This window comes from Pieris rapae, chromosome 8 (assembly GCF_905147795.1).
Source record: "Pieris rapae chromosome 8, ilPieRapa1.1, whole genome shotgun sequence".
Taxonomy (NCBI): domain Eukaryota; kingdom Metazoa; phylum Arthropoda; class Insecta; order Lepidoptera; family Pieridae; genus Pieris; species Pieris rapae.
In genome coordinates, this window is record NC_059516.1 from 3,255,980 (window position 1) to 3,268,546 (window position 12,567).

At 33.2% G+C, this 12,567-nt stretch overlaps 1 protein-coding gene across 2 annotated transcripts in view; it reads right to left on the reverse strand.

Moving 5' to 3' along the window:
- Positions 1 to 4,112: 4,112 nt before the first annotated feature.
- Positions 4,113 to 12,567, reverse strand: part of LOC110999031 — a 139,492-nt gene continuing 131,037 nt past the window's right edge. For both annotated transcript variants that reach the window (XM_045629159.1, XM_022267906.2), the window contains 11 exons: positions 12,399 to 12,460; positions 11,849 to 11,920; positions 11,503 to 11,640; positions 10,454 to 10,519; positions 9,616 to 9,807; positions 8,762 to 8,975; positions 8,152 to 8,407; positions 7,325 to 7,478; positions 6,809 to 7,021; positions 6,511 to 6,677; positions 4,113 to 6,400 (listed from right to left, as the gene is read on the reverse strand). In XM_045629159.1, coding sequence (XP_045485115.1) covers positions 4,609 to 6,400; positions 6,511 to 6,677; positions 6,809 to 7,021; positions 7,325 to 7,478; positions 8,152 to 8,407; positions 8,762 to 8,975; positions 9,616 to 9,807; positions 10,454 to 10,519; positions 11,503 to 11,640; positions 11,849 to 11,920; positions 12,399 to 12,460 — 3,326 coding nt within the window. In that variant the 3' untranslated portion in view covers positions 4,113 to 4,608. The remainder of the gene's footprint in view (positions 6,401 to 6,510; positions 6,678 to 6,808; positions 7,022 to 7,324; positions 7,479 to 8,151; positions 8,408 to 8,761; positions 8,976 to 9,615; positions 9,808 to 10,453; positions 10,520 to 11,502; positions 11,641 to 11,848; positions 11,921 to 12,398; positions 12,461 to 12,567) is intronic.

Consider the following 12,567-nt stretch of genomic DNA (forward strand, 5'->3'; position numbering starts at 1 on the left):
TACCAAATGCTCAAAATGTGATCCGTTGTTGTTGTCTGTTGTATACAAATTCTCACTCTTTTAATAATTTCTCTCCCTGTCGATTAACTTATTTTTGCATGGTGGATGTTTAAAATAATACATCTAAGTTCATTTTGTAACTCCTGCACACTGTTGTACCGGTTCCTGTAAACTAAATCTTTTACATAACCCCATAAAAAAATCAAGTGGTGTTAGATCTGGGGATCTCGATGGCCATCTAATTTGTCCAAAAGTGCCGATCCAGGAAGGAAAATGTTCATTAAGAAACTCGGGTGTTCTCCTACTGTTATGAGCCGGAGCCCCATCTTGCTGGAATATGAGATTTCGTCGATCTGCATCAGGAAGATTATTAATCTTATTTCTTAAAATCTCAAGAGAAATTATTAAAAGAGTGAGAATTTGTATACAACAGACAACAACAATGGATCACATTTTGAGCATTTGATAATTACTGTTTTTTAATAAAATGTAAAATTTTATGTTTTTAGTTTCATTTAATATGCTAGGTTATTAAGGAAAAAATAATGCTTATTAGTAGCCTTTTCAAACGCTATTATAAAATACATGTAAATTTACTGTCACATTTGGCGGGTTCGATTCCCGGTTGAGGTAGGCGATTTTTAAAAAAATCCGTGAATGCAGTTCTACTTATTATTAAAAATTAAACGATGTCTTCTTTCAGTAAAATATCCTATCATTAATATTTAAGGTACTTTCCCTCCGTGTGGCATCGCCGTGGGACACCCTGTATAGGAACAGTTAACTATAAGGTAGATATTTAAAGGTATATTCAATGTGTAGCTCTAACGACGCGTGCCTTCCTTTGACGAGTGAAAAACGTCGACTTCCTCTGCTTCGGTCCTTGCTTTGCTCGGCGCGATGAGTGGGTTATTATAGAGACGGCGTACACGATATAACCTTACTTCTCAAATCGTTGCTAAGATGCACGTGTATTTACCTACAACAGGACCCATTTATAAAGCATTTTACATTTCAAAATGCATGTTTTTTTAAATGTAATTGGAGGCAAACGGGCAGGACAGCTCACCTGATGTTGAGTGAAACGGCAGCCGCATTTCCGGAAGGCTCGCAAGTACGTTCCCGGCCTTTAAAGAATTGGTACGCTCTTTTCTTGAAGGACTCTAAGTGGAATTGGTTTGGAAATACTTCAGTAATCCCAACATAGTTGTTGTGCGCTGCCAACACAGCCTTAACAAACAGTCAGTTAGGGTACGACGTATGTCGAGGTGATACGGATGATATTTTGTATTCTGCCTCTGACGTCCGATGATGAATTAGCATTAGTCCGAACAACACAGCAAATTTTTAAGAAGTATTTTTATGTATACAGTTCTTTATGATGCCGAGACAGTTTGGGTAAATATTTTTGTTTGAAAGGGATCATCGCATAAAGAAAACAAAAGAACCTTTAAATTTTTATAGGCATAGTTGAAGCAATTTGGTTATATTTTATGGTAATTCGTTTTGAATAGCTGTAGCAGAAGTTGAACTTCTTATAGAGCCTTTGGATGGCCTACATAGTTGTAATACGTCCATTTCAGCCATTTTGAAGTCTGTTAAAGGTAAGTTGTCACGTCTCAAAGCACGCTTCCTCTGTTATTGTTCGTATAATCTAATATATAAAACATAGTCGTATTAGTTATACTACTTATAACTCAAGAACGGCTAATGTTAGTCATCCCTTTTTAGATGGATTCTTCTCCGCTCCGAATAGCACAATAAGTAATAAAATATCGGATAACTTATCGAATAACAACAAATAAATTAATAATTTCAGAAATGCAAACAGCGTGTGGTGCCATCCGTTGACATAACTACGAATCAATTTACAACGATTTCAAGAAATCTTGAGGTGAACGATGAGATGCATAACCGGGCTTTGATCTTGATCGGAGATGCGTTACATCATCAAAAAATGTTGTAAATCAGATAGTGCTATAACATGCAGTATCGGGCTATAGTAAGAGGCCTAATGTGTAAAACTGCAATTTTTCTTTGCATTTTTATAAGAAAAGTTGATGTTGTTATCATCCTAAATTAATTTTACCTAATGTTTACATATTATATTATTAGTCTGTTAGGCAGAAAGAAGTTGCCGGGTCAGCTAGTAAAATAAAAAGCGTATCTTAACAATATCAAGACGGTGGCATCATCAGGACTTATTCAGTTCAGGTAGTTATTATAACTATATATATATATATGTTATACTTTTAAGGGTTTATTTGCGATTTGAGAAAGAGAAAAGAAATGTTATAGTTTAAAATTAATAATTAATTTTTGTTTAACGAGATTTATATGTTTGTAAAATATTTATTGATATTTGCATATTTAAGACCGCCTTGTTGGCTTAGCTCAGGTTGTAAAGGTTAAGCATTACGCTGACAAAATCTTCCCAAGTGTAGTGTTGGTTTCGTTTTGTTCCAAATTCGATGTGTTCTGTTTGCTTTGTGGAACTTTTACATAAATGCATGAATGTACATTTACATGAACGAATTGCAAGCAAGATTTTTGTTTTGTCACTGCTGGGATTGATAAATCTTCTAGCTATCCTGGTTTTGTGTGAGAATTAGATACAATTAGCTTCTGGTTTTTCCTAAAAGATAATATAGGAATAGGTGCGATTTGTGAGAAACATCAGCCATAACTTATATTATCGTTAACAACAACAAATTTATAGAAGATTGTATTAAAATTTTGTTTAAATACTCTTTAGATTGCCATGTCATGTTGGTAATCCACACATTACCACATAATATTAGCAACATAGCAATTTTATTGCATTATTTTTGGTTCGACTATTTCGATATTTTTGGGCGATGCATTATATTTTACTAACTTACTTAACTTCACAAGAAAATACAGTGTTAACTCCATGTATGTCGTTCAGTTACAGGACAAAATAAAACATCGTAATTACTCGGATTTGGTTGTTTAGCTTGTTTTCCATACAAATATACACTCTACAAGCATTATACCCACCCCGAATAACGACATTTAGAAAATAAAAAGTACTTTAAGCTGAAATTAGTTAAAACTGCAGAGCTATATTTGTTATTTTGTCGCTCTTTTGTCCTAGCCCGTAATAAACTCGACTACCGGCATCAAACTGTATACCGAATTTTCTAAGAAATCCGTCTATTTGTTTACAAATTGGAATTGCTTGACCGTGTCTTCCCACGAACATACCTTAATATCGTTTAAAAATTATATAATATCTCGTGCAGCAAAAGACTTCAGCCGAAAATATCACACTATACGCATTACGCCGAAAATAATACACTAATAGCATTCAAATAAGAATTGTTTTTTTATGTAATTACTAACAGTAGTCCGAAATAAACTTTTTTTTTCTAGTACAGATGTTCCTTCTATTAACGACAACTCTTTGTAACGTCAAAATATGGACAGTTCTAGTGTCGTAATAGAGTTTATACTGTATGTAGTAATGTTATATGACTCTTGTCTTGTGGTAATTGTAGCTATCAGATTTGATTCTTTCCCATGACTAGCCGTGTTAATTAAGTCTGATTATTATAATCTTCAGATGCGTTATGGGCTTTGGTAAACTCGAGTACGTATCTAATCTAGCTTTAATAGTATTACTTCAAAAAGATTTATGTTAAAAGAAAAACTTTTGTGTAATTTTTTGATATCTTTGGCAAAATAAATGTTTACTTGAAACATCTTGGCGTGAGAGCCATAAGGAAACCCCATAAGCCCGGAAAATGTGATAAATCATCAGCCATTGTCCCGAGGGACCAATTTGACATTGATTTTTCTTTCATTCTTAAGTCGGTTTTCGTAAACTATTTCTGTATACGATTTTTGATATCACAAAAATACGTGTTTTTAATTTTATCTAGTAATAATTGAAATAGTTCTTTTTCTGCTTGCCTCCGTAGCTTGACATGACAATATGTAATATTATATAACATGAAAATAGCTGGGACGTCTAAGGTTCGATTCCCCACGATATAGTAATTGTTTCATGTTGAAGATGCACAAAAGTTTAATATTTAAAAAGTATAAGTATACGTTTAAAAAGAATAGATTTATAATAAAACTCAATATTATTGTAAAAAAATGTGATATATTCTTTCTTAAACTATGAATAACTGTACAAAATACGTGTGATTCTAATTTACATATAGAATATTTATAACAAATAATAATAAAATATATAAAACATTAATCAATGGCAGGCGACGATCGGTCGTTTGTTAATGTTTTTCTTAGTTTAACCGTTGCAAATTGTTGCGGCCTGTGTACAAATAAATCAGATTATATTTATATAATTAAAATTCAGAATGACTATACTCACATGTTAAAAATATACCATAGATGTATTAATTCTTATTCACTAACATAATAATTGTTAATCTTATAAGTAATTGTAAAAATAATTTCAATTAACAATAACAACAAAAATATACAAACTGGTAAAAGAATTACAACGATAAAAAATATATAAAGTAGCCAGTGCAAAATAATATAAGTAAACTACTCGTGCAATGTGAAATGTTTGACAATGGTTAAAGGGTATCCTTAGATTAAATAGGCCTATAATTACTTGTACATGGCAGTTTCCCGACCCCATAAATCGTACCACGGTCCAAAGGTGTGACCTTCTTCAGGTAATTCAGGCCCTTCAGTTGAGCGTTTAAGTAACTTTGTTCTGGGTAATAACTGCGGTCTTTGTTGTTTTAAAGCTTCGTTAAATTTTTGATCATCTGACTCGCTGTATTGACTCTCGTTTCTTTGGTCGACGAATCTTCTGCCTTCGAGTCTCGCTTCCTCTTGGCGTATTTTAGATTTTTCTGCTTTTTTGGAATCCGTCTCGTAATCATATCTCGAACCACGTCGTTCATGATCGCTGAAGTACGATATGTTCGTATCATAATACCGCTCCTCCTTTCTTCCGTTGTATTGCAATGAGCTGTCATCGTAACTTCGGATTATTCTGCTTCGTGATCTAACCTCACGGTTTTTGTCAGGAATTTCTTTTTTACTTTGACGTCTGTCCAAGGAATAGTCAATTCTTGGTTCTCGGGTCTCAAACTGTCTAGATTCTTTCTTTTGATTTCTAGCTTCTGCTTTTGGATAATCCTTTTTATTCTTCATGTTATCGAAATTATTTGGTTGACGACTTTTTTCTTCATTTGAATGCTTTTTGTATTTAAGAGTTCCATCATCGTGTCCATTATAAGATTCGTCTTGTCGAATTTCATTGTTATTTCTTTCTATAGGTATACCGTATCGGTCAGTTAGATGATCATTGTCCTTATATTTGAGCGTTTCAGATGAAGCTGAAAATGATTTAATTTCTTTTGAATTATCTTTAAAAGTTTTGAATTCCATCGTTTTTGGCGACGATCTGTCATGAGATGGTTTTTTATTTTTCTCTGCCGTTAAATTTCCTCTCACGTGGGGTTTTACAGGAGTAATTTCAATTTCATCGAACTCGGGCATATACGCGTTCTCTTTATTGACTTTAATTTCCTTTTCCATGAGTTGAGCTTGTCTGCGGCGATCTAATTCTTGCTGCTTCTTTGATGTCATATGGTCATCAACAATGATGCAATCATATGGATCAGTACTAGAAGCAACAGAATTAACCTCAGAACTGCTATCATTATCATACTTCTGTAGTATTTCGCGTCGCTTAACAGTTTTCATAACATAGCCGTCACCGTTTTCATCGTTATAGAAGCTGTTTTCAAAATTTGTTTTTATAGTGCTTGTGTTAGTCAAATCTGAATGTCTAGATTCGTTTCTTTGCACAAATTCTTCAGGTTTCTCCTCCACAATTGATTTTTCTGACATGCTTTTTTTGTTCATTTGAGGTTGTTGATAGTTGTCGTTGTTTCGTTTATGTTTTTCGGCTCGTTCTTCTTGTGCTTGGATAGATCCCAAACTTCTTGCCTGCCTCATGCCATTAACTTTAACGTCTTTTCTGTCGATTGTTTCCTGGGATCTTTGTACGTTTTCAATAGGGACAGGTTTCTCTGGACTTGTTTGTTTTCGTACTTCTGGTATATTTGGAGCTGGCCGAAGTTCTTTCTTCAACTTAACAAACAGTTTCTTTTTGTACTCTGGTACTGTATCAACGATATCTCGATGCTGCCACAACGACATCCCTTCCATTATTTCTTCGGCGGTGGTACGTCCAAACTTCCAAAACGACTTTGTTCTCTTTATTTTCTGAGAATTATTGTCCATGTCTAGCATGTTGCGGAGAAGCAGTTGCTGATCATCTGTTAAGTAGCCGTTGTTCGTGTTGTTTAGTTTAGGTCCGCGCTTCAAGCTTTGTGTTTTTAACAAATAGGCTCTATTATCGTTGTTTGGATGAGCAGACTTACTACAAAATAAAAAAAACAAAGGTAAAACAACTAGCAAAAAATAAAAAAAATCAAATAGCGAGTGCGTGGGAAAAAGCATCTACTGTATTTTAAGGGAGACCGTAAATACCTGATTGGTACCCGAAGTCGCTGAGCTTCTTCATCACTGTAATCGATATCAGGCTGCGGTGGAGGTTCATTTGAAAAACCAGAGTCGTTAGAGCTATGCAACGACACATTACCGACAGCCCCAACTGCTGACACCACAGTTTTTGCCGGTGCCTTATTTTGAGTCATCTGAACATTGAAATAAAAAATTAACAAATTAGCTTTTAAATAGAAAAATTCACTCACAGAACGAAAAGTATTTATGTAAATCATTTAATTGAATGTGATGTACTCTTTTTTCTTGAATTAATGTTATTTACCTGTGATCGCAATGGCAGAGTCTGTGGTCCAAAACTCCTCGTCTCAATGACAGCATGTGTAGTGAAATTAGCGGCGGATGTGGAATTCTTTATTGCACTGCTTGCTCCAGATGGTGTGGAATGGAAAGTGGCACTAGCTGATGTAGTGAGAGCATTCGGAGACGGTGCGGGCAATGTAGGGGGCAGGCCTGGTGATGTTGGAGCAAGGCGACCCTGGTAAAGGGATTTGTTATATTAGAGGAATAATTATATGTTTGAACTGATGATATATGAATTATATTGATTCTAAGGACAACAGAGTGAAATTGGTTCCAGAAAATATTAGTTATTTTATAGAAAAACATAAATATATTTTTCATAAGTGTACATTGTGTTATCTAAATGATTAAATGATTTTGAATTGAATGAAATATGTAACTAAAACTATTTTTTTATAACAGATAATGATTTTACATCTAAAATGTCTTCATTATATTTAAGATTAGTTTGAAGAACATGTATTTGTCAGAGGGATACCTTAGCGACGTGATGCGCAGTGACAGTATCCCCAAACATGCGAGTGGGTGGATGCGAATGTCCAGAAGGTGTGGTCATCTGGGTGTGAGTGAGAGGCGCAGGCGGCGGAGTCTCACTCGGCGTCTGCGCACAGCTCCATCGGGCTGGAGAGTTACTGGAATCATTGTGTATATATGAGATTTGAAAGCTGGTATATAATTTTATCATTAAGTGTACATTTTTTAATTTTTTCTAAAAAATTTTTTATCCACTGTTTAAAATTATGCTATTTTTTTTTCTCACAATAAACTTCACAAAAAGAGTGCGACTTTACATGAATTACAATTATAGCCTATACAATAATTATAGCTAATAAGTAATATTATGTTAATTTCCTACAATACTAATGAATAGCTTAAACTACAGAAATGTTCATAAACAGTATTAGTATTCTATAATATTTTGACATCATTCATGTGTCTGAGATACCGCACTTGCATTTATATTCACTACACTATATTTATTAACTCAAAAGGTTTAGTTCTCTTTAGGCGTCTTATGTTAAATAATCCATCAAAGTATTTACAAAAAACGTTACACGGGTTTTGAGGTTTTACATTATGCGTAAGTAGGTGACTAGTATTCTATTCTTCATACAAGTAGTTTTTGATCTGATATGCTGATCTCATCACAAATTAGTTGTGAAAGAAACTACTAGGGTACGAGTTCACCATCTAAAAATCGAAAGTAGTAGCCTGCGAAACATTTATGTACTTATGTTAATAAAAATCTCACAAAAAGGCGATAAATATTCCTTGGTGTAATAGCTTTAATAGTCCTATACTCACATAATTTCTTCACTTATGATCGGTTCGGTGTAAGCCAGTGGGAACCAGCCGGCGCTGTGTGTTCTCAAATTTTCTCCATACTGCCAGCCCTTAGTACGATCTCCTAGCAGGGCTAATATATCTCCCTGCTGGAAACTAAGCTGGTTGTCGCCTGCAGCTGCGTAGGCGTACAAGGCCCTTGCCAGTGGCGGGTCCCGAGATGTGCAAGATGGTGGAGCGAGTGACGTCGGCCGAGTGTTTGTACGCATATCAGAATCTAAAATGTAAGTTCTATTGTTAAAATATGTAAAAAGAACACAGTATATCACAACGCATGGTTATTAAAACAGGGACTGTTTTAATAACCATGCGTTGTGATATATTTTATTTCAATTGAAAATAAATAAAATTTGTTAATTATAACTGTTGAAATAAAATCATTTTGTGTATTTTTTATATACTAAAATAAATAAATAATAAAAAAATATAATAATAATTACAGCAAATTAGAAAACCTTTACAATTTTTTTAGTTATTGATTAAAAATATAATTAAGATAGATATACCTTCAGAATCCATAACCGAATTAAATATTCCTAATTTAAACTAAAACAAAAGAAAATCAATTTACCGTGCTCATGTAAGCTGGCTTGCAAGTTTAGATCCGACTTTGCCCTGGAGATGCCCTGGCTGGGTGATCCCAGATCGGCGATAGAGCGTACATCGAGACACGAGGCGTCCACAGATCGCGTCTTGCGCAAAGCCGAACCAACTGATGCGCGATCGTCGTCATCTCCGTTACGAGGACTTGCGTATATGTCTTCGTCAGCCCAGAATGATACTTGCTACAAGGATATTATGTTAATTATAATATGTTTATAAACGTCTAGATGAGATAGTGATAATAAAAATGCCTAATTCACTCAATTTAATTATGTTGTATGGGCAATGAAGAGTATAAACGAAATTTTGGGAGATATTTTTAAATTTGATTTATTATAATATCTTAAGTTTTAAGTTGAGTAAAATTATTAAGGAAGTTTAAAGCTTATTCGTCATTATTTAGTAGAAAAAAATACTGGTGTTTTACGATACGTAGTAATAGTTTGACAGCGGATGTCCCGCGCGATTCTATTACAAAAGAGTATAGTTTTTAGTTTGGGTTTGTTGTTTTTAAGATTTAATAAAATTATTCGTGACATTTATTGATATATAATGTTTATGCTCAAGCTCGCGATCAACTTTCTTGTTGCGAAGTATAAAGCTCAAACGCCCATACAATAACCAATAAAGTAATTTTATACTCGTTTCGGAAAAGTTTTACGACAAACACGAAAATATAAGGTTGGTCAATATTTTGTAAAGATTACTCCAATAAACATTGATTATACATATTCGCATACGATAGTACGATGAATACTATTATTATTAACCTATTTTTTCTTTCGTAAATCATAAATCATGTAATGTTTTTTTTATACTCACTCGCATTCTGCTGACAAACATGGCTTCAACGTTTGGGGGCAAGTACTCCCTCGTCCTCGACACTTCGAGCCATTCCTCAAGGCCTGTGTTGTACGCATTAGCGCCAGCTGAGTGGTACGCAAGCCAATGCTTCGCCAGCGAACATTGGCGTTCCAGTACGAAACCGTAACGACGTCGCTCTTGAGTCATGGCCTGAAACAAAGCATATATGCATTACGTCTCTTATTAACGTATAACGTATACGTACATTAAGGGTCTGTTTCACAATGTATGGATAAAGTGTCAAATAGCTATGCAACACATAAATTATTCGAAAGATAAAAGTTCCAAATAAGATACTTCGAATTTCATGACGTATAGCGCTATCTGACAGTCGTGAAACGCAAAAATACTATTTATCCTACCAATAAGTAATAAATAGCTTATTTGGAACTTATCCGGACATTGTGAAACAGGCCCTAAGTCTCTATTAGAGGCCTATACATGTGTAGAGTAAAGCAAACAAAGTTGCTTAAGATTCGATTGTAAATGAGGATTAAAGAATTTAAAATAAAATCTATTTTTTTTTCTTGTTTTGCGACATGAAAAATGTCCGAAGAGAAGGTCAACGACCTTACTATTTTACATGTATGTAGTAGAAAAAAAAACTTCGAAAGAAACTAAATTAAATAGTTATATAAATATCGAGTGGACAATTTTATCATTAAATATCATTATTATGTTCTTAATTATAATCAATTTTGTAAGCTCGAACCTAAAATATTAAAAAAATAAACTGAGAAGCAGATTTTTCGTAAACTTTTTGAATTCGCGTGGGTACTGGGTGAAATGTACTTACGTTCTTCAAACTTTGTTCGCAAAAGGCGTCTAATTTAGTTTTTTCTTCCTCCAGTATTTGCATGCTCTGAAATAAGGAATATTATTATTCGCCAACAACTTAAATAGAGTAAAAAATCAAAACGATTAAAAAATTAAACATTAAAGTTTAATCCAACAATAATTTGAAAATTATTATGCGCCGAACTGATAATAATTGATTGGGTGTCCACAGACTATAAAAAATCATAGAAAATTTGTTGTCTATTTTTTCTTTGAGATATTTTCGCTCATTATCTATATTTTTACTATAGTAAATTACAGTTAAGTTTACATATATTTAAATACAGAATGCTATACCTAAGTTACCTCGAAATTAAGTATTGCTCTACTACTACTACAATACTCCTATAGACATAATTTATTATTTTATACTAACGATGGTATAATAACCAACAGCATTTACTGACCTATTTCAAAATATGACAACGTACTTATATGGTTCACGATTTCATGTGGATGTTTCCATAGTAATACAAATTAATGTTAAATATGCAAAAGGCATTGTCTATGGTGTGACGTCAGCGATAAAAGCCCTTAATTACAATCTTAAGCGTTCCTTTAAGGTAAATCGTTTAATAAAGTTTATTTATTAGATACTATTTAATGTCTAAGAAAGCTTTTTGATTTACCGCTCATTTAAATTTTAATCTATTTCTAAATGAGTTATTTTCTACATCGGACACCGTTAAAATAAACTTTAAGATGAGTTTCAGTTACATAAATAATAATTATTCATTCAATACTTTACTTATAAATGTAATGTTTATCGTTCAAAATTATAGAATATTCATAGGCACTTATAAGTATTGCAAAATAAACAAATATAGTTATAATAGTTCTATTGAAAAATGATTTTTTTTTTACTGAAACAGCTCTGTTTTTAATATTGAATCGAATCCAAGGCCTGTAAATACAGACACATAAAATAGATGAAAATGTGGTGCAGAGATTTGATTATCTATCTGTAATAAAGATTAATTAAATCTAAAAAAATCTTGTTTAATTTACCTTCATTTCCTTGTCCATAGCCGAGCCAACTTTAGTAGCGTTCGTCTTCTTTTTTCGTTGCTTTTTAATTGTCGCTGCTGCTTTGCTGTAACTCTCGGATCGTAGTTTGTGTTGTTGTAGAAATCTTTTTTGCTCCGACTGCGATAAAAAATATTCGATAAAATTGACTCATAAGTTTAGTCTGAGTCATTTTAATTAGTAGTTATTAAATGTAGTAATACGTTAAGCAATTAAATAAATATGCCACTTTATTATTTTATAGTTCGTCTTTTTTCTATTTCTTGATAGACTACGTATACGTAAAGTCAAGTTTATTTCTAATACTATTTAAAACAAAATACCGTACCTGCACGACTTTTGTGTCCTTCTCCAAATTAGTTTCTAAGGGCACAAGTAAGTCGACGTAGAATGCTTTCAACTGTAACAAACAAATAAATTAAGATTATCGCTTTCGCGCAAATAAAAAATGAGAAAGTTTTTTACGACAGATGTTTTACGAGTAATTTTGTAAAGAAAAATGTCGATCCTATTTTTCTCGTTTATTTGGTTAATTGGTATGTGTTGTAGCTTGTTGGTTAAGAGGTTTGAATGTATATTATGACACGAGTTCGAATCCCGAATCGAACTTTAATGATAGTAGCTTTCATTCACCGGATCTCGCACAGTTTAAGACACGTTTCACACTTTCTGATGGGATCGTATGATTTGAGGAGTATTATACAGACTGTAACAAAGTTTAAATACAGACGTATGAACTGAAATCACCACATTTCCTGTTGGATTACAATAATTAAATCCGTCTAAACATATACATATAGGTGACACTAAACATTAAGACCTCTTTGGTCATCAATAGTGTATTATAAAAGAATGGAATGGAATGCTCATATACTTACAATGTTCATTTGTTGATCTTGTATTTCCCGGTACACTTCAACGACCTTCATTAGAGCGGTTCCTGCAAGTTTTTTTATCGATTATAATATCTTTTATATTCATTAGGAATGTTTGTGTTTTTCCATGTCTTTAAAGAGATAACTTACGTACTTATTTAATATTTCTTTT